Genomic DNA, 18,858 nt, shown 5'->3' with positions numbered 1-18,858 from the left:
TATAGTTTTGTGTCTCCTTTGCTGAACATAGAATTTTAGTGCTGAAGAGGTTAGCCAGCAACTCTGGGAGCAAGCTGTCTGATTTGGTGAGGTTTGACTCTAATTCCTTGAGGGATTATCTCATCCATTTTCTTGTCTTAGATCATGTTTATACTGATGTCATCCCATACAAATGGGAATTTCTTCTCTTTTTTCAAAAATGTCTGAGAAGTGTTCCAGCCTTTCTCAGGAACCCACTCAAGTACAGAATGGTCTTCTCTATAAATCTAGTTCCACTGGCTTAGATCAGGTTCCCCAAAGATGACTCTGGGGTGAGTAGATGGATGTATGCAAGGGATTCATTAAGGAAGTGCCCCCAGGGAAGACCATCATGGGAGTGGTAAAAGCAAGACAGCAGAGGGAGGAGGCATAGCCAAGATGTCCTTCCATGCACCTGAAGTCCCAGCTTTAGCCTGGTCTGCAAAGGAGCTCCAGAGTGTAATGCTGATACTTCTTATACCTAAGAAGTATCTTACCCTGAACCATTGAGCTGGATTTTCACACTTCTGTACTTGTCCACTATTGACCAAGGGATACTCCAAGGGAAGTGAGTTGGCAGGCATTTAATACTTGCTGCTGGAAAGACATAGGAGCTCCTGTAGGCTCCCAGCAGTTCTCCAAAAGAGCTAGGCTATCTAGTATTAGAGACTAAAGAGAATGAAGCTGGGAGTTGGGTATGGGGAAGGAGTGGCACATGAAAATGGCCAAAAGAAATCCAAAGAGAGGATTGCTGAGCAGGGAAACAATGGCATCATCTGCTACATTCAGTTTTCATTTTCAAAAGTATCCCAATTAGAGCTGGAACAGTTGTGTACACCTATAATCCCAGCAGCTCTTGGAACACTGAGGAAGGATGATCGCAAGTTCAAAGCTAGCCTCAGCAACTTAGCAGGACCCTGTCTCAAAATAAAGTATAAAAATGTCTCAGGGGTTGAGTGCCCTTGATATCAATCCCTGGTACTCAGAAAAATAAAAAATAAAAAGAATTGCAATTAGCTCAATGGTAGAGCACTTACCTAACACATGCAAGGACCTATTCAATCCCCAGAACTGCAAAATAAAAAATCCAATTTGTGATATATTATATGATCACTTTAGTTACTTCATGGGATCCTGGAGACATTAAGTAGAATGTTTTGATACATTGGTGTGGTGATATCAGGACCAGAATGCCAAGCTGGATCTTAGGTTCACTCTTCACATGCCATACTTCCTCAGAAGTGACAAGAATCCAGCTTTGGAAAAGGACAATAGGTTTACATCCCCTTTTCTTTGTGAACTTGTCAAGTTGTTTCACTCTCTAAGTCTCTGTTTTCTTTTGAAGAGCATTACAGAGTTGTTGCAAATATTTTAAATAATATGTATGAAGTGTGCTTAAAAAGACAAATGCTTCATCATAAAACCACTCAGTTTCCTCCCTTGGCCAAGTTACCTCTTCTCAATAGACTGTACTTTCCTTATCCATAAATGAGTGGGATCAACCATGAACTTACGTGTCCATTTCATTGATACCTTTGACTCCAATGAGTTGCAAGATTTCTAAACTAAATTAAGAACCTGGAGAGAACATTCTCAGGCAGGGAAAAAAGATGTTGTTGATAGTTACCTATATAAATTTAAAAAATGAAGAATGCCTCATGTAGATGTAGTCCAGCAATTGGGGTTTAGAGCATCAAGATGCATTTACTTTGCACCTAATTAAAGATGTGACTGTGACACTCCAACTAAGGTCATGTTGTTCCTGAAGAAGTACGGTACAGAGTGGTAATCTTTACCCCAAAGATCCTTAAAGATGAGAAGCTGTGAAATGTGTGCTTTTCCTCCTTCCAAATACAAAGGCATCCAACAGAGACTGCCCTTAGAGTTAATTCTGAAAATATTTTTCATTGATTTGTTTATTTCCAAATCATGCATTTATTCAACATATAATACTCCATGCCAGATGCAATGTCAAACAAGAAACAAAGTTATAAACCTTTGGCAGGCAGTATGGCACAGGAGGGAAGGGGTGCATGAGAGTATTTGGAGAGGACATCAAACTTAAATTGGGAGAGCAGCGGCAATGGACACCAGAGGAACTACAGGATAAGTAGAAAGTTCAGGCAAAAAGTTCAAGAATACCAGGAAGCAGGGTGATACCACAGGTGACATCTATGCAACAATGCACATGGCATGAACCAGGGCAAGAGAGATGCAGATAAAGAGAATTAAGATTAAGAGCAGCTTAAAAGAAAAACTTGGCAGGACTTTGTGCCAGGGAGAGAGAAGGGAGATTAATGACCATATTTCTGACTTTGGCAGCTTGAAGATTCAGTGAGACAGAAAACCCAGGTGTGGGTTGGAGAGTGGGGTAAGGTCATGAGTTCTGGCTAGGACCTGTTTGTTGAGGCCTGGGAATCATTTAGGTAGGAATGTCCTTGTGAATGGTTTGCTCCATAGGTGTGAAGGCCAGGAGAGAAATCTTGGTTGGAAATCTTGACCAAAATACACTGAGGCAGAAAAATGCTTTAGAAATGATTATCATGTGGAGTTTCTTTCTTACTACCTTTTGAATTTGAGGGTGTTTTTAATTGTCCTTGTGGGAAATTCCCAAAAATAAAAAAAAATAAAACCACCAAGGGCTCATTTTCAGAAGTAGTATTAAAGTTTAAGCTTTCAAACTGTCCCTTCTCAGAGTGTGGTTCCTAGACGAGCTGAATTAACATCACGTCTCCTAGGAATTTTCTAGAAATGCTGAATCTCAGACCTCACCCTAGAACTGAATCAGAATCTACATTTAACAAAGTCCCCTTGAGATTCAGGTGCCCATGGAAATCTGAGAAGTACTCTGATGAAGACAAAAGGGCAGATTTGAGACCCTCCTCATTTTATCACCTCCCATGATGCCACGTTTTAAAATGTTGAGGCGATGGAATTCCTTCCATGTTGTGTTTTCTATATTATTGCAGCAGCCGTCTACTCTTGTTTGATCATGCCTGGTGTTATGGTTGTTGATTTTAATGATATGTAATTTGTCTTTAACTGTCTTATTGCTGGAAAATACAATCTTCCATAACCAAAACTGAAGTAAATATATAGATGGTTATTTTTTTTGTGTGTCTTGAAATTTCTTACTGAATAAATGGTGGCTAATAGTTGCCTGGCAATTGATGTAAATAACAATGAATTCCACTCACTGACAATTATCAGGGCAACAAAAGTTAATTATTAGCTTCTCTTGAAAGCAGAACCATGCTTACTCATACAGAAGCAACATGAAAGACCAGTTGCCAGAAACTCTGTGAGAAGCCAACCACCCACCCTGACCCCATACTCTCTAAAATGCCTTGAAAATAAATCACTCGATGCCAATATTCTTGTGAGCCAGCTATCACAAGAAACACACCCTTATAGCCACCATGTAAGATCAGGAATGAATTTACATAAGGCTTGGTTTTCTACAGGTCATCTCACTTCTTTTAATTACCATCTGAATTTTTAATAATTTAAGATCTAAATCAGAACCACCATTTCCATAGAAGAAATTTGAAAACCCTTTTCAAGTACCTGGGTGAAAAGAAGAAACAAAGAAAACTCATGCATATCATTCCTAGGTTTTTGTTGTTATTTGATTTGTTCTTATTTTTGAGTTGGTAGAAATTTAGTAGAAAAGATGAGGAAAAAATAGAAACAGTACTTAGACCCAGTGTTGATGCAAATGAATATTCAAGTCTATCGATCTTCTACTGAAGGCTATTATTTTTTTTATTTATTTTTTATTGGTTTTTCAAAACATTACATAACTCATGACATATCATCTTTCATATATTTGATTCAAGTGGGTTATGAACTCCCATTTTTTACCCCAAATGAAGGCTATTCTTCCAGATTAATAGGATACCATTGGATCCTTAGTTTCCTCCCTTGGCCAAGTTACCTCTTCTCAATAGACTGTACTTTCCTTACCCATAATTTATTCAACAAACATGACTGACCATAAGATAAAAGTTTTTGAAAGTGCTAGCCTGAGGACACTACCAGCAGGACATGGGTCCAGGCCACAAAGAGCACGAAGTGTTATGAAAACTGTATTTGTCAACAGCATCCAAACTGCTTTTCAACTTTCTTTCATAGGCAACATAGAATCCCTTCAACTTAGAGCTGATAGCAGGGAAACAGGAAAATTACTGTTCCTTTAAATTTCCAAGTATGGTTTCTGTTGAACAAGCAGAGGAAAACTGAGATCTCCTCTCCATGTTGCCCCTAATTACAAGCATTGTGTCTACTTAGGGCTGGGATCCAGTTAGCTGATGAACACAACAAGCCTCCATTGTTTTCCCATCATAAGGAAAACTGGTGTAATTAAGTCTTGTCTAAATGAGCCGTTAAACAAAGGCCTGCAACACAAACTACCAACACAGGCCACCACTGTCCTCCACTCTTCCTTCTGGTTCCCACTCTCAAACAGGAGGGTGCAAAGGCCCAGCGTATTTCTGGGGCTCTGAGGATCTTTGGAAGTCAGGCTGATGATCTCCTGGCTCCCAAGATCAGGCAACATCACCAGGCTTGGTCAAGACTCGTTGATGTAATCTGATAAGGGGACCTCCTGTGCTGAGCAAATGAAGCTGCTCTGGGCAGAGAGGACCTGTCCATGCCCCCCATCTCCAGTACAAAAGAGTCATTCTCCTGGAGGCAAAGCTTTAGAGCCACTGAGACAACATTCATATTTCAGCAGCACCATCTATCTGCACACCAGCTTTGTGATGTTGGGCCAGTTGCTAAACATCTCTGGAACATTCGTTTTTAAAAGGAGAACAGATACACCTATAAGTAAATTTCTCTAAGGATCCAATGGTATAGTTTATATATGGCATAGTCTATAGCACATTGTCTAGTACGTGGTAAATGCTTGTTAAATGGTACCTGTGTTGCTATGGTGTTATTGTCATGAGTGAGAAGATGTATTAATTTATTTATTTTCCTAGGGTTACCATATCAAATTACCATAAACTGAGTTGCTTAAAATAACAAATACATTCTATCACAGTGATGGTGTCTAGAAGTCCAAAATCAAGCTGTTACAGGCATGGATTTTCTCTTCTAGCTTCTGGTAAATTCCAGCATCCTTGACTTTCTTGGCTCAGGGCCAATTCAATCTATTCCTCTACTATCACAAGGTCATCTTTCTTCTCTGTGTTTGTGACTTAATATGAGTTTCTCCTCTGTGTGTCTTTCTCTTTCTCTTATTTTCTTCTAACAAGGACAAACCACTCATGCTACATGAAGGGTCCAGCCTACTCCAGAATGACCTCATCTTCATTTACATCGTTACATCCACCAAGGTTTTACCTCCAAATTAGCTCCCACTGACAGGTACCAATGGCCAGGACTTCAACTTTGGAGGACACTTAAACTTCAGAGGACACAGTTCAACACACAACAGGGTTGAAGACTCTGAGAGCTTCTCCTTATGAGAGCAGACACCCCCTCAAAAAACTGCATACTTAGCCTTCAACCAAAAAAGCTTATGTACCACCTATAGAAAGGTCCCAGAGTGTGGTGCCATGTTTAAGCAAATGGTAGCCAGGTTGGGAGACTGAGACAAGGTAACCATGTGAGCCAGCATAGCTCAAATTATCTTGGTGGAGAGTTGGGATACTGGCTAAGCCTTCACACTGTCTGTGTCTTCCCCCTTCTTTGCAGCAACCCCAGAGTCTTCCTGTAATCAAGGCAGGAACAATGTGAGGCAAACAGTTACGCCATAGCTTCCTTCTCTATCCACTATCCACAAGGGCTTTAGGAGAGGCCAGCTAAGAAATTGGGGCAGAGAAAAATTGGGATCTCTTCTCCATGTAGCCCCTAATTACAAGCATTGGGTCTACTTCAGGGCTGGGATCCAGTTAGCTAATGAACACAACAAGCCTCCATTGTTTTACCATCGTAAGGAAAACTGGTGTAATTAAGTCTTGTCTAAATGAGTTTCCAGGCTGGGCCCTCTTTTAAAGACAGACGCCCAGGGAGGAAGCCTGTTCTTGTTCTGAACAGCACCCCAGGTGATACATGGTCCATGCCCCATGAATGACCACTTCTCTGGTGGGAACATGGGAGATGAAGAGCTCAAAGGAATATTTCACAGTAGGAATGCCTGGTCAAAACTGTACCCTAGCTAGGCGTAGTGGCCACACCTACAATCCCAGAAGCTCTGGAGGCTGAGGCAGGAGAATTTCAAGTTCAAAGCCAACCTCAGCAAAAGTGAGGAGCTAAATAACTCAGTTAGACCCTGTTTCTAAATAAAATTCAAAATAGGGTTGGGGATGTGTCCCCCTGAGTTCAATTCCTGGTACCAAAAAACAAACAAACAAAACTATACTTTCTCTGAAACTTCAGAGCATGTAAGAAATTTTTCTTTGGAATTTTAGGAGACACTTATTTTTAAAAAAATATAATAGGCTTAAATAAGAGGACTGAAGAAGAAAAGAATCAACAACAAAGACTGAGGTTTGAGGTTTGGGGTTCTAGAATTACTATATGCTACCTATTTCTAAGTACACTTAAAACTTGCATGCAAAATGGGATTGTGGCTGCTAACAGATGAATTGATTTCTTCACAACAAAAAAAAAAAACAGGGCACAGTCAATGGTGAGTTCTAAGGTGGTCTAAAGCATATTTATTCTCTTGTTCTAAAGGTGAAAAAATATAGAGGCAAAAATCACAGGTTTGGAGTCCTGAAGAGATCACTTCAATATCTACTTTACTGACCCTTTGGTATATAAAGGACAGTGGCCTGAGCTTTTGTGGAAGTTCTTTTCTTCAGGGTTATTAAAATCTTTTTCTCTGCAAAGAAAAAAGAAATTCAACCAGAGTTTCAAGAGGCACTTAAGTGGTGTTTGAAGCAATTTCGTTTTCTATAAGGAAAAAGCTGTGATTTGGGCATTATGGAATTCCTTCTAGACCAGTAGAATGTGGGCCAGTGCATTGGGAATACCACTTGAAGAACGTGTGCCTGAGCAGTCCCTGAGCAACACACTCAAACTCCTTGATTGTTGTATGAAGAAAGCAAGGCCAAGAAAATGAAGGGATATACTGGCCCAGAGCTAGTTAAAGAACAAGAACAGGAAACTTGAGTGACTAATTGCATAGTAACTATGGGAAGTACTTGTGCATGCCTCATGCCTTCATCCACATTACACAGTTCAGGAGGGAAAAATCCACAATTTATATGTCTGTATGCTTCACTCTACTGAGCCATGCTCAGGAAGCAGGGATAGTTGGCTGACTGGTTGATGACTTGCCACTGTGAATAGCATGATTGATAAAAGCATGAACTGTAGAGTCAAAACAGCTATGTTCCAATCTGGCCACAACAACATATCAGCTGGATAACACTGTACAAGTTCTTAGCTACTCTAGACCTTATTTTTCTTATATTTTAAGTAGAAAGAAGATTTATCTGCTAAAACTGCTATGAGGATTCCATGAAGGGATGAATGTAAACTGCTGCATTCAACTATTGCCATAGCAACACCACAGAACAAGATGCTCCTTTACTCCAGGGTTCAAAACTGAAGTCAAGGCTGTGTATGGTGGCACATACGTGTCATCCCAACTACTCGGGAGGGTGAGGGAAGAGGATCACAAGTGTGAGGGCAGCCTGAGCAAATTGATAAAAGAGATTGGGTCTAGGTCTGTTCCATGTGTGTCTCATCTCCTTTGTTCTGGTGGCCCCACAAGCTAGATTCCTTATGATGATGGTTGAAGCTCCTTAGGATAAGCCCATCCTCCTGCTCATTCCAAGGCCCTACAGAGATCATGGATGCTAACATCCCATTCTCCAAAGTCAGTTATGGAGCTGAACCCACAGTCAAGTCGTAGGGAACTATTCTTCACTCAGCAGGTAACCATTGTATGGAGGAAATACATAATATTACTATACAAGAATGATGAATTATGATTGATTCGTCAGTTTAACACAAACACTGCAGTGTCTGACACACAATAAAGGTACAAGGAGGAGATTCAAAATGGCGGATTAGAGAAAGTCTGCATTTTTGTTGCTCTGTGGCTCAGGTTTCAAGCAGCAGAAATACTGCTTCTCAGTGAGGTGGGTGGAAAAGGAAATTCACTGAAATCCAACACTGGACAGTCAGAGACTCTTAGAAATACAGAAATTCTGGTACACTGAAAAGAAAGAGTACATTGGAGGGCTGGGGATGTGGTTCAAGGGGTAGGATGCTTGCCTGGCATGCACGGGGCACAGGGCACTGGGTTCGATCCTCAGCACCACATAAAAATAAAATAAAGATGTTGTGTCCACCGAAGACTAAAAAATAACTATTAAAAAAATTCTCTCTCTCTCTCTCTCTCTCTCTCTCTCTCTCTCTCTCTCCAATCCAATCCAGTAGTTAGTGGCAGCAGCAGCAGCATGGGTTCGCGGCAAAAGGGAAGGATAGAACAGAGAGAACAATACACAAATTTGGCACAGAAAACCCTGTATAACAGAAAATCAGCCTGAACTTAGCCAAACCAGAGGCTGCATGAGCTGATATTTGAAAAGTACTCTCTCTAGTGGCAAGTGGAAAGCTGAGCAGGGGAGCCATCTTGAGGGGGCCACCACAGCTTGCTGCTGTGGGATCATAGCAGATACTGCCATACTGTCCCAGCAAGACTACACTGTGAGTACTCTGTAGAGCCTAGAATGGATCTAGCTGTGAGTGAAACAGGCACAGAGAAGATTGTACCCAAGGGAATTCAAGTCAGACATGTGAGGGGGAGTGCAGCTCACTTTCCCTTTAAGTCTTGTGGCTCAGGAGGTGACCAGCTGGAGAGGGTTGGGATACTGAGCAGGTGGACATGATTACACTTGATGACTGAGCCTGGGAAGGCCGTGTGCATGGGCCGTGTGTAAAACCTGTGGAGGGCTGACTCCCCTAAACTACGAGTAAGAATTCTTGGGAGGCCTATGAGATCCAGACACACAGCAGAGGTCAGAATCTGTCCAACCCTATGAGTGTGTTAGTCTAATTTCTCCAGGGCAGATACCATCCAACAAAGTCCCACAGGCCTGATGAGAGCTAAACCACAGCTACCAGAACGTTCCATTTAGAACTCTGCAGCAACCCCACCCTGGCAGTGCATGGATCTGTTCTGTCTGACAAAACTCCAATGGACAGTACTTCCCATTCCATCCTATCTTATGCTGATGAGAAGAGAAGCTGAGAGCTATTTCAGCCAGCTAAACTTCCAGGCCACTCCAGAAGAGGAAGGGTTTAACAATCTCCTTTTGGGTTTTGTTTCGTTTCACTTTCTTACCTTTCCTCTCTCTGTAATATCCGTTTTCTCTTATTCTCTATATTTTTTATTTACATTTTTTCTCCTTCATTGTAGCCATCATCTGCTACATCTTTTCTGCTTTCTCTCTGTTCACATTTTGAATAGTCTAAATTTTCTTTTACCTGTCACCATTTCCTTTTGCTTATCATCTTTTAGAATTATTTGATTTGATATCCTGCTCCCACAATTAATGTTGTTGTGGTTATTAATACAGTGAAAGGTATGGTCAACATCTGCTGTTTACTTTAACGTTTAGTCTAGCTCATGGTTACTGATTTTTGCATGATTTTCAACAACTGCAGATCCACCATTCCTGTTTTTGTGTTAATTAGTGTTGTGGATGTCATAGTAGACAGCGAGTATTTATTTGAATGCTGTCTGTTGTTCACTGCTATGATTGCTTTGGTTTGTTTCTGCCTTTTCTGTGAGGTTCTGAGAATGTTCTAGGACACTGTGAGTTCACAAAGTAGAGACTCTGCTAGTGAGTTACAACCAAAATCCAGCCAAGAGACAGCACACCTTGCTTCACACACAAACTATGCTCAAACTTCAGTGATACGAAGAATAGGGGATAAAAACTCCAAACCACATGACCAAGTCCCACTCATAGACATCCACCCCTAAAAAAAATATAGAATTAACACAAAAACTCCCCACCTATGAAAAGTTTCAATCTATGCTGTTCCCATACCCTTTAAAAACATATAGAGCAATTAAACAAAGAAGAGCAATCCTAGAGGTTGTATTCCACATGGCCTATTATATACAATACAAATTCTGGATCAACAAGAAGGACCTCACTCTTTTGAGACCTACAGAGAAAATGGGATCCTCAAGCTCTGACGTAATATACATTGTATCAAAATCCATTAATCTTCACCAAAGAACTGTCAGGCAAATTACACTACAAAACCAAATTGGAAATACATTGAAAATTTCACAACAACTTAATATCCCAAAACACTTTGTCAAGAGAAGGCTGTGCCCTAAAAATGCCCATACATAAGAATGGAAGAGAAATCTATCACAACAGATGCACAAAAACCAACACAGGAATACAAGAAATATGAAAAGCAAGGTAACATGACACTTCCTAAGATTCATAGCTCATCAAAAACTGAACCCAAAGATATTGAAGTCAATAAAATACCAGAGAAAGATTTCAAAAGAATTATTATAAAAATGATCAATGAATTCCAAAAGACAACACACACACACAAAAAAAACTGAATTTGTAAAGGAAGTCATATAAGATATGAATGAGAAATTTAGTAAGGAAGAATTTATAACTGCTAAGCCAGCAATATGGAAAATACTTATATATTCACACAGAAAAATCAAAAACAACTCCAGAGCTCACAAATGGGCAAATCACATTGGAAGAATAGTTAAGCAAATGAGAAACAGAACCAAATTAAACAGCAGAAATAAATCAAAATGACAGTAATTAATAACTATCTCTCTGTGATAGCACTAAATGTAATTGGTCAACTCTCCAATTAAAAGACAGGCTAGCAGAATTGATTAAAAAATAAGATGCAACTATATGCTGTTTGCAAGAAGCTCATCTTATAGACAAGGACAACCACAGCCACAGACTGAAATTGAAAGGATAGAAATTGACATATCATTCAAATGAAGCCCCCAAACAAGCAGAGGTAGCTACTCTCATATCCAACACAGCAGATTTCAAGCCAAAATAAATCAGAAAAGACAATGAAGGTCACTTCTTACAGGTAAAGGGAGCAATCCAACAAGAAGATATAATTGATAGTATATACTTATGGCCCCAATATTGGTGCATCTAATTACTTAAAACAGACACTACTTGACTTAAAGACTCAGATAAACCCCATCACAATAATATTGGTCATTTCAACACACCTCTCTGAACAATAGATAGGTCATCTAGACATAAACTCAGCAAAGCCTCTTCTGACCTAATGCATATTATAAATCAAATGGACTTAAGAGGCATCTCTTGAATATTTTATCCAACAATAGCTGGGTTCACTTTCTTCTCAGCTACTCATGAAATCTTTTCTAAAATAGACTATATTTTAGGCCATAAAGTAACTCTTAGCAAATAAAAAACTCTGTATAATTCTTTCATCTTACATGAATATGTTGGAATAAAATTAGAAATCAACACTAAAAACAAACCCACAGTAACTACATAAACCCATGGAGATTGAAAAAGACACTCTGGAATGATAAATAGATGATAGAAGAAATCAGGGGAGAAATTTTTAGAATTCTTAGAATCAAAAGAGAATACAGATGCAATATCAAAGAACCTTTGCAATACTATAAAGGCAGTTCTAAGAGGAAAGTTTACAGCTATTAGTGCCTACATTAGAAAATCAGAAAGATCACAATAAAGAACCCAATGATGCATTCTCAAGGCCCTAGAATAATTTAATTTAATAATTAATATTAATTTAATAATTTAATTCCAAAAACAGTAAAAGGAATAATTAAATAATTAAAATCAGAGCCAAGAGCCAGGTACCCTGGAGCACACCTGTAATCCCAGCAGCTCAGGAGGCTGAGGCAGGAGAATTGCAAATTTGAGGCAACCTCAGCAATTTAGCAAGACCATAAGCAACTTAGTGAGACCCTGTCTCAAAAATAAAAATGAAAAAGGGCTGGGGGTATAGCTCAATGGTAAAGCACCCCAGGGTTCACTCCCCAGTACCAAATAAGTTAATTAATTAAACAAAATCAGAGATGAAATTAATTAAATAGAGAATAATAATTTTAAAAATTCAAAGGATCAATGAAACAAAGAGGTGGTTCTTTGAAAAGAAAAGCAAGATAGATAAACCCTTAGCCAAACTGCTATCATAAAACAGAGAAATCTCAAATTAATAAAATCAGAGATTAAAAAAAGGAAAAATCACCACAGACAAATATAAGCTGAAGAAAGAACAGATTTTCTAACAACAACAAAAAAGGGTACTGAGAATAGGGATTATTGATCATCAGTATGTAGAAGAAAGAGTCTAGATCCCTGTCTCTCACCCTGCATGAAAATCAACTCAAAATGTTTCAAAGACCTAGGAATTAGATGAAAAACTTTGCAACTCCTCAAAGAAAACATAGGGTCAACACTCCAACATACAGGCACAAGCAATGGCTTTCTCAATAAGACTCCTAAAGCTCAGGAAATAATACCAAGAATTAACAAGTAAGATGACATCGAATTTAAAAACTACACAACAAAAGAAACGATCAAGAATGTGAAGAGAGACCCTAGAAAATGGAAGAAAATCTCTACTATCTAGTATTCTGACAAAAGATTAATATCCAGAATATATAAAAAACTTACCAGTAAAGCCTCAAATAACCTAATTAATAATTGAACAAACTAAACAGACAATTCTCAAAAGAAGAAATAATAAATAGCCAACAAGTATATGAAAAATGTTCAACATCTTTAGCAATTAAGGAACTGTAAATCAAAATTACACTGAGACTTCATCTCATTCTAGTCAAAATGGCTGTCATCAAGAATAAAAACAATAATAAATGCTGCAATAAACATTGATGTAGCTGTGTCCCTGGAGTATGCTGATTTTAAGTCCTTTGGGTATAGACCAAGGAGTAGGATAGCTGGGTCAAGAGGTGGTTCCATTCCAAGTTTTTCAAGAAATCTCCATGCTGATTTCCAGTCCCACCAGCAGTGTATGAATGTGCCTTTTTCCCCACATCCTCGCCAACACTTATTATTGTTTGTATTCTTCATAGCTGCCATTCTGACTAGAGTGAGATGAAATCTTAAGAGTAGTTTTGATTTGCATTTCTCTAATTGATAGAGATGTTGAACATTTTTTTCATATATTTGTTGATTGATTATATATCCTCTTCTGAGAAGTGTCTATTCAGTTCCTTGGCTTATTTATTGATTGGGTCATTTAATTTTTTGGTATTTAGTTTTTTGAGTTCTTTATATACTCTAGAGATTAGTGCTCTATCTATGATGTGCAAGTGGTAAAAATTTGCTCCCAAGCTGCACAATTCACAATAGCTAAACTGTGCAACCAACCTAGATGCCCTTCAGTAGATGAATGGATAAAGAAAATATGGTATATATACACAATGAAATATTACTCAGCAAAAAAGAGAATAGAATCATGGCATTTGCAGATAAATGGATGGAGTTAGAGAATATAATGCTAAGTGAAGTTAGCCAATCCCAAAATACCAAATGTGGAATGTTTTCTCTGATATAAGGAGGCTGATTCATAGTGGGGTTGGGAGGGGGAGCATGGGAAGATTAGACAAATTCTAAATAGAGTAAAGGAGAGGGAAGGAAACGGAGGGGACCAGGGGATAAAAAAGATGGTGGAATGAGATGGACATAATTACCCTAAGTACATGTATGAAGACATGAATGGTGTGAATGTACTTTCTATACAACCACAGATATGAAATTGTGTTCTATATGTGTAATATGAATTGTGATACATTCTGCTGTCATATATAACAAATTAGAATTTTTTAAAAATAATAAATGCTGGAGAGGATGTAGGAGAAAAGTTGGTGGGATTCTTAATTAGTACAACCACTGTGGAAATCAGTATGGAGTTACCTAAAAAAACTAAGAATGGAGCCCTCATTCCTGGTGACCCAGCTTTACCACTCCTCAGCATTTACTCTAAAGTCATCATGCGAGAGTGATACATGCACACCCATGTGTATAGGGGTACAATTCACAATAATCAAACTATGGAACCAGCCTACGTGTCTGTCAATGGATGAAAAGATAAAGAAAATGTGTTATATAAACACAGCAGAGTTTTATCAGCCATTAAGTTTTATTCAGCCCATAACCAGTAATTTGCAAGAAAATAGAGAAAGAAAGTCAAAGGTTGTATGTTTTCTCTCATAGGTGGAAGCTAGACAGGATAAGGGAAAGAAAGGTGGAGGAATTTCATAAGAAGAAAAGAAAGATCAGTAGGTACAGGAAAGAGACCCGCAGGGAGAGGGGAGAGGAGGAAACGGGGAAATACTGGGGAACAGAATTGGCCAAATAACATTGTTATATCACATGCATATACAAACATGGAATGACAAACTCCACTGTTGCTTACAATGCACCAATAAAAAATATGGAAAAAGAAAAAACAGCAAATGTCCATTGAACATCTTCTATTGTTATGAATAGCTACAGGTCCTTTTTTGGTAGACATATAAAGCTTGACATGAGTAGAAGTTGTGCTCATTTACTTACAAAGGATAATCTTCTAATTTTTCTCCCTGACCCCCCCCCCCACTCTCTCTCTCTCTCTCTCTCTCTCTCTTTTTTTCTTTGCCTACAGATTTACTTTGCACCAATGACAGGCTGTCAGCCAGTTTCTGCCAGACACTGAAGGTCATGAAGAAATGTTCTGTGCCCACCATCAGGGCTCAGTGCTGCGTCTCATGCCCCCAGGCACACGTCCACACCCAGAGACAAAGAAGGCAACAGTCACTCAAAAAGCCCTTCTAAGTCCAGAAGGAAGCCACCCTCCACCCTAGACTGCAGCAACCTGCTGACTGGGACATATTTGGGTCCTGGGGGCCACGTCATTGAGGTTTTGCTTTACACATTTCAGGTTCAACTTTGGGTCATAACAAAACAAAACAACTGCGTTCTTCTAGCCACAGAATGTCCCTCACAGGAAGCCTGGGACTTTCACCCTTGGTGCTCCCTGATAGGAAGGTAAAATATCTAGGAGAACCCCACATCACCTGGGATCAGCTCCTACAAAAGGTGAAAGATTAGGCAGGTGTGTGAAATGATGAGTTTTTTTCCCCCCCTTAAAGATGAAAACATACCAGGTTTTTCCCAGTCTACCTCAAAAGTGTCAGAAAAAAAGAGCCATAATTACCCAGGGAACAAATCATCTTTTAAATTCACCTTGAAGAATACATTCTCTCCCCCCACCTGCCTGGGGCAGCTGCTGTTTAAAAGGTCATGGGGAGCTTTTAGGAACATTCCTTTCATGCATCCGTCCAGGAGAGAACCGCTTTCTTTGCCCAGTGTTCCTGAGGACAGGAGGAGAGTGTGCTGACCGCATCCCTCAATCTACCCCTCAATCCCTGTAGGACTCCATAGCTGGACTGTTTAGTGTCCTGTGCCAGCCCTAAGACCCTAGACTACGAGGACACAGATATCAGCTTCAGCCTAAGGAGTTTAGGCTGGTTACACAGAACACATTCCCAACTTGAGGACAATTTCTATGCAAAAATCTTGAACTGATGTCCGTCTTTCTAGCAAAAGACAGGAAATGTGAGCCCTTTATTCCTCCCACTCTCCTGGCATGTACCCATTCCTTCATAGAACAGCAAGTGAGGTTCCCTGCTTCATTTGTTCTTCCTGGTGCCTGCCTGTGTCACAAGCTCAGGTCCCAATATTGTCTTGGTGTACAAAGATCACTACAACCAGCACGAGGCTGCTACTTACCCTCACCTCCCCTAGGGCAGGAAAAAGAACCCTGCATGACAGTATTTCAAAAAACCAAGTAAATCGTATTAAGTACAAGAAATTAGTGCAAACTTTCCCCCCTTAAGTTGAAAGGGGGGAAAACTGTTCAAAGTGATGTAATGATTATCTGTGCCTCAGTGTACCCATAAGTTTACTTTTATAGGTCTTTTACTGCTAGGGATGTAGCTCAGAGGACTTAGCATACAGGAGGTCCTCAGTTTGATCCTCAGCAATTCCCCAAAAAAAATAGAATTGAAAATACCGATATTTACCTTGTGGGTAGGGGCAAGTCAGGAGAGTCCAAAAAACTGAAATGAAAGTTAAAGTTCTTATTCTGGATGTTCCTACCTTCCATCAGGTGATCAGAAGACAAGTAGGCTGTGATCTTGAATCCAGAGCAAATTTTCAGGTAAACCAATTTCTAAGGGGAGGTCCTGAACTTGGAGAGAAGGAAGGTAGAAGGAGGAGTATAAGCCCCAAGGGAAGAAGACCTCAGAACCAATTCTTGATATGGGGAGGGGTGTGGCCTTCATGTAATGGGCAGCATATTTTCATACTCATGCACAGATACACTTAATCATGAGACACAAATCCCCTATTTCTCTTTAGTTATCTGTCCATTCAGCAGAATGGTGCTATTGAAAAATGGTGCTAATATCTAGATGGTGGCAGAACTAATATAAATAAATAGTCATACAAATGGATAGGAGTATGTGAGACTACTTCCACAGGGACATCTTCTGATAAGTGTGGAATGGGTGTTGCTGGTCAATGCCAATTCTATTGCTTAGATACCATGAACTTCACAGTTTATACTATTTGCTTTTTACTTTTCTTCAAGCCATTAGTGTATATTATTCTGATAAACTCCTGTGGAAAATAAAACACTATACTTGGGTTGAAATTCAGGATAGAACAGAACCAGGAGGAAAGTAAAAGTGTTTTCCTAAAGCCAAGGAATTTATTTCTAGGTAAATACTATGTTCTTGCATTCTCTGTCTTTTAAACATTTTAAACATTGCTGGTCGATGATTGTCTCTGGTGAAATAAGAGTTTTGAGAGAAGACACTTAAATTGTTAATGATATGAATGGAGGATAATCTGATTTTTCCTAAAGAAGTAATTCACAAAAACTGTCCCTGAAGTGTATTATAGGTTTTTAAGGGAATTAATTTAGTAAGTCATATTGATTTAACTCAATCTGATACTGTAATATCATAGCATCAGATACGTGTCATCAGAGACCTGGGTATGACCAAGTTTGTAAACCTCAGGAACAAACCCAGATTCCTACTGACTTCATCAAATCAAACGAGGTCAGATTTCCCAAAACACAAAAAGGAACATGTCATTTATGACCCATGTGTAAACAAGATGGTAGACATGTGCTTGGGTAGGGGGTCTGGCCAGGTGCTCTCTTCTAGATCTTTCTCCGTTTCTCAAGGGCAGAAATTTGGCCCCTGGTCCTGAGTCTTGGACATTCACTTCCTGTACTGAGGCTGCGTGGTGGGACAGTTGTCTGTCATGCATCATGTGTCCTTGCCATGAGTTATTTTTAGTCACTCAGCTACGGGTGGTCAGCGATGAGCGTTCTGCAGGCAGATCCCTGTGCTTGCAGTAGTAAAGGGGCCTTAGATCAACAGGAAGACTCTGAAGGCAAGAATCTGGATGGTGTCTTCATTTCTTTGATGCCCACAGGGGCCAACACAAAGCAGAATTATTGTTTTACTTCATCCAGATCCTCCTTTCTCCCCACCTTGGACGAGCAGGTGAGAAGTATGCCAAGAGACACTGGGAACATTATCTAACCCAAGAGGGCTACTACAGGGCGTGGTGCATAAATACATTAGGATTCTAAAATACAGTTTGGTTTACATTGCCTTCCACAGTGATAGAGTTAGCTCTTCACTAAAAAGTTGTGGATTAATTCTTGAACACCAAAATATAAGTACACCATGAAAGAACAATATTCTAAGAAACTTAATAGTATTTTCTTAAAGTCAGAAAATGGCTTCATGGTACAAGGATTTCCCTCCTCGTGAAGGGATGCTCTGTTTTTGAAAGCTTTTCTTAAACAAGAGTGCATCATCATCCCATTTCCAGAGACAGCCAAGTCTATACTAGCATCCAGTGAGATGCTCTCTGACAGTCAAGGGGATGTTTTTGATACCCTCCGTTAAGTAACACAGTGTGAGGGATTGTATTATTTTAGACCATGGAATTGATTATAATCCTCCAAACTCTACAAGTTACACATTGCTACCCCAGAGAGTATAGGTCTCAGCTTTATCCTTTGTGACTTGACGATGAAGCTCTGAGAAGGCTTATCTGGTGCTCAATCCACAGTGATTCACTTTCCCAGGAGAGACCACACGACATGAACTTCCTGGTGCTATAACCTAGCCAGCATATTTCTTGCTGTTTATATTGCTACTCTGAGTATTATTAAGTTATATCATTAAAAATAACATGGTGGGAAAGCACATTTCTACTTATCATTGTCCTTCAAAGTAGTTGCATGACACCCATGACCCAACCTGTTGCTCTCCCTGTGTCTCTAAGCTGCCTCACCAGCCCTCTGTCTTGGCCTCCCTGAGGGGTACTTTGGTGGGTGCTTCAGTACTTAAAGTCAGACTGTAATCATAGCCTGCCTTTGTGTGGCACCAATAAATGGTCAAACTCATTGGTGTTTCCATGTGATTCATTTCCCCCTCCTGCAAGACTCCCATCACTCACCTTGGAGCTTAGCAACCCAGAGGAGGATGCTATCAATTTCTCCCTTCCACGCTCCTTTCAGAATTTCTTCTACCACAGCCCAGATGAGTCACATCCCAGGTGAAATAGGACTTAGGTCTCCTCTCATGAATGTGCAACAACTGACAGTCTTTTATATGACAATCTGAAGCAATGCCTACAATTCCCCACAATACTGAATCTAAGTTTTCAGACATGCAGTTCCTAGAATAACCTATTCTCCCATCTATCCTAAGTATAGATATAATGTTTAAGAGAAAATAACTCACCTCTAGAGAAATTT

At 39.6% G+C, this 18,858-nt stretch overlaps 1 protein-coding gene across 3 annotated transcripts in view; it reads left to right on the top strand.

The window, feature by feature from the left end:
- Adamts12 (ADAM metallopeptidase with thrombospondin type 1 motif 12) overlaps positions 1–18,858 on the top strand; it is a 334,703-nt gene that overhangs the window by 283,428 nt on the left and 32,417 nt on the right. The window contains exon 24 of one of the 3 annotated variants that reach the window (XM_078017188.1): positions 14,674–18,504. The exons of the other annotated variants lie outside the window; for them this stretch is intronic. Within the exon in view, the coding sequence (XP_077873314.1) occupies positions 14,674–14,843 (170 nt within the window). The 3' untranslated portion in view covers positions 14,844–18,504. Of the gene's footprint in view, positions 1–14,673; positions 18,505–18,858 lie in introns of those variants that run through there. 3 annotated transcript variants of the gene reach the window in all.

This window comes from Ictidomys tridecemlineatus, chromosome 1 (genome assembly GCF_052094955.1).
Source record: "Ictidomys tridecemlineatus isolate mIctTri1 chromosome 1, mIctTri1.hap1, whole genome shotgun sequence".
NCBI lineage: Eukaryota > Metazoa > Chordata > Mammalia > Rodentia > Sciuridae > Ictidomys > Ictidomys tridecemlineatus.
This window is presented reverse-complemented; position numbering and strand designations above follow the sequence as displayed.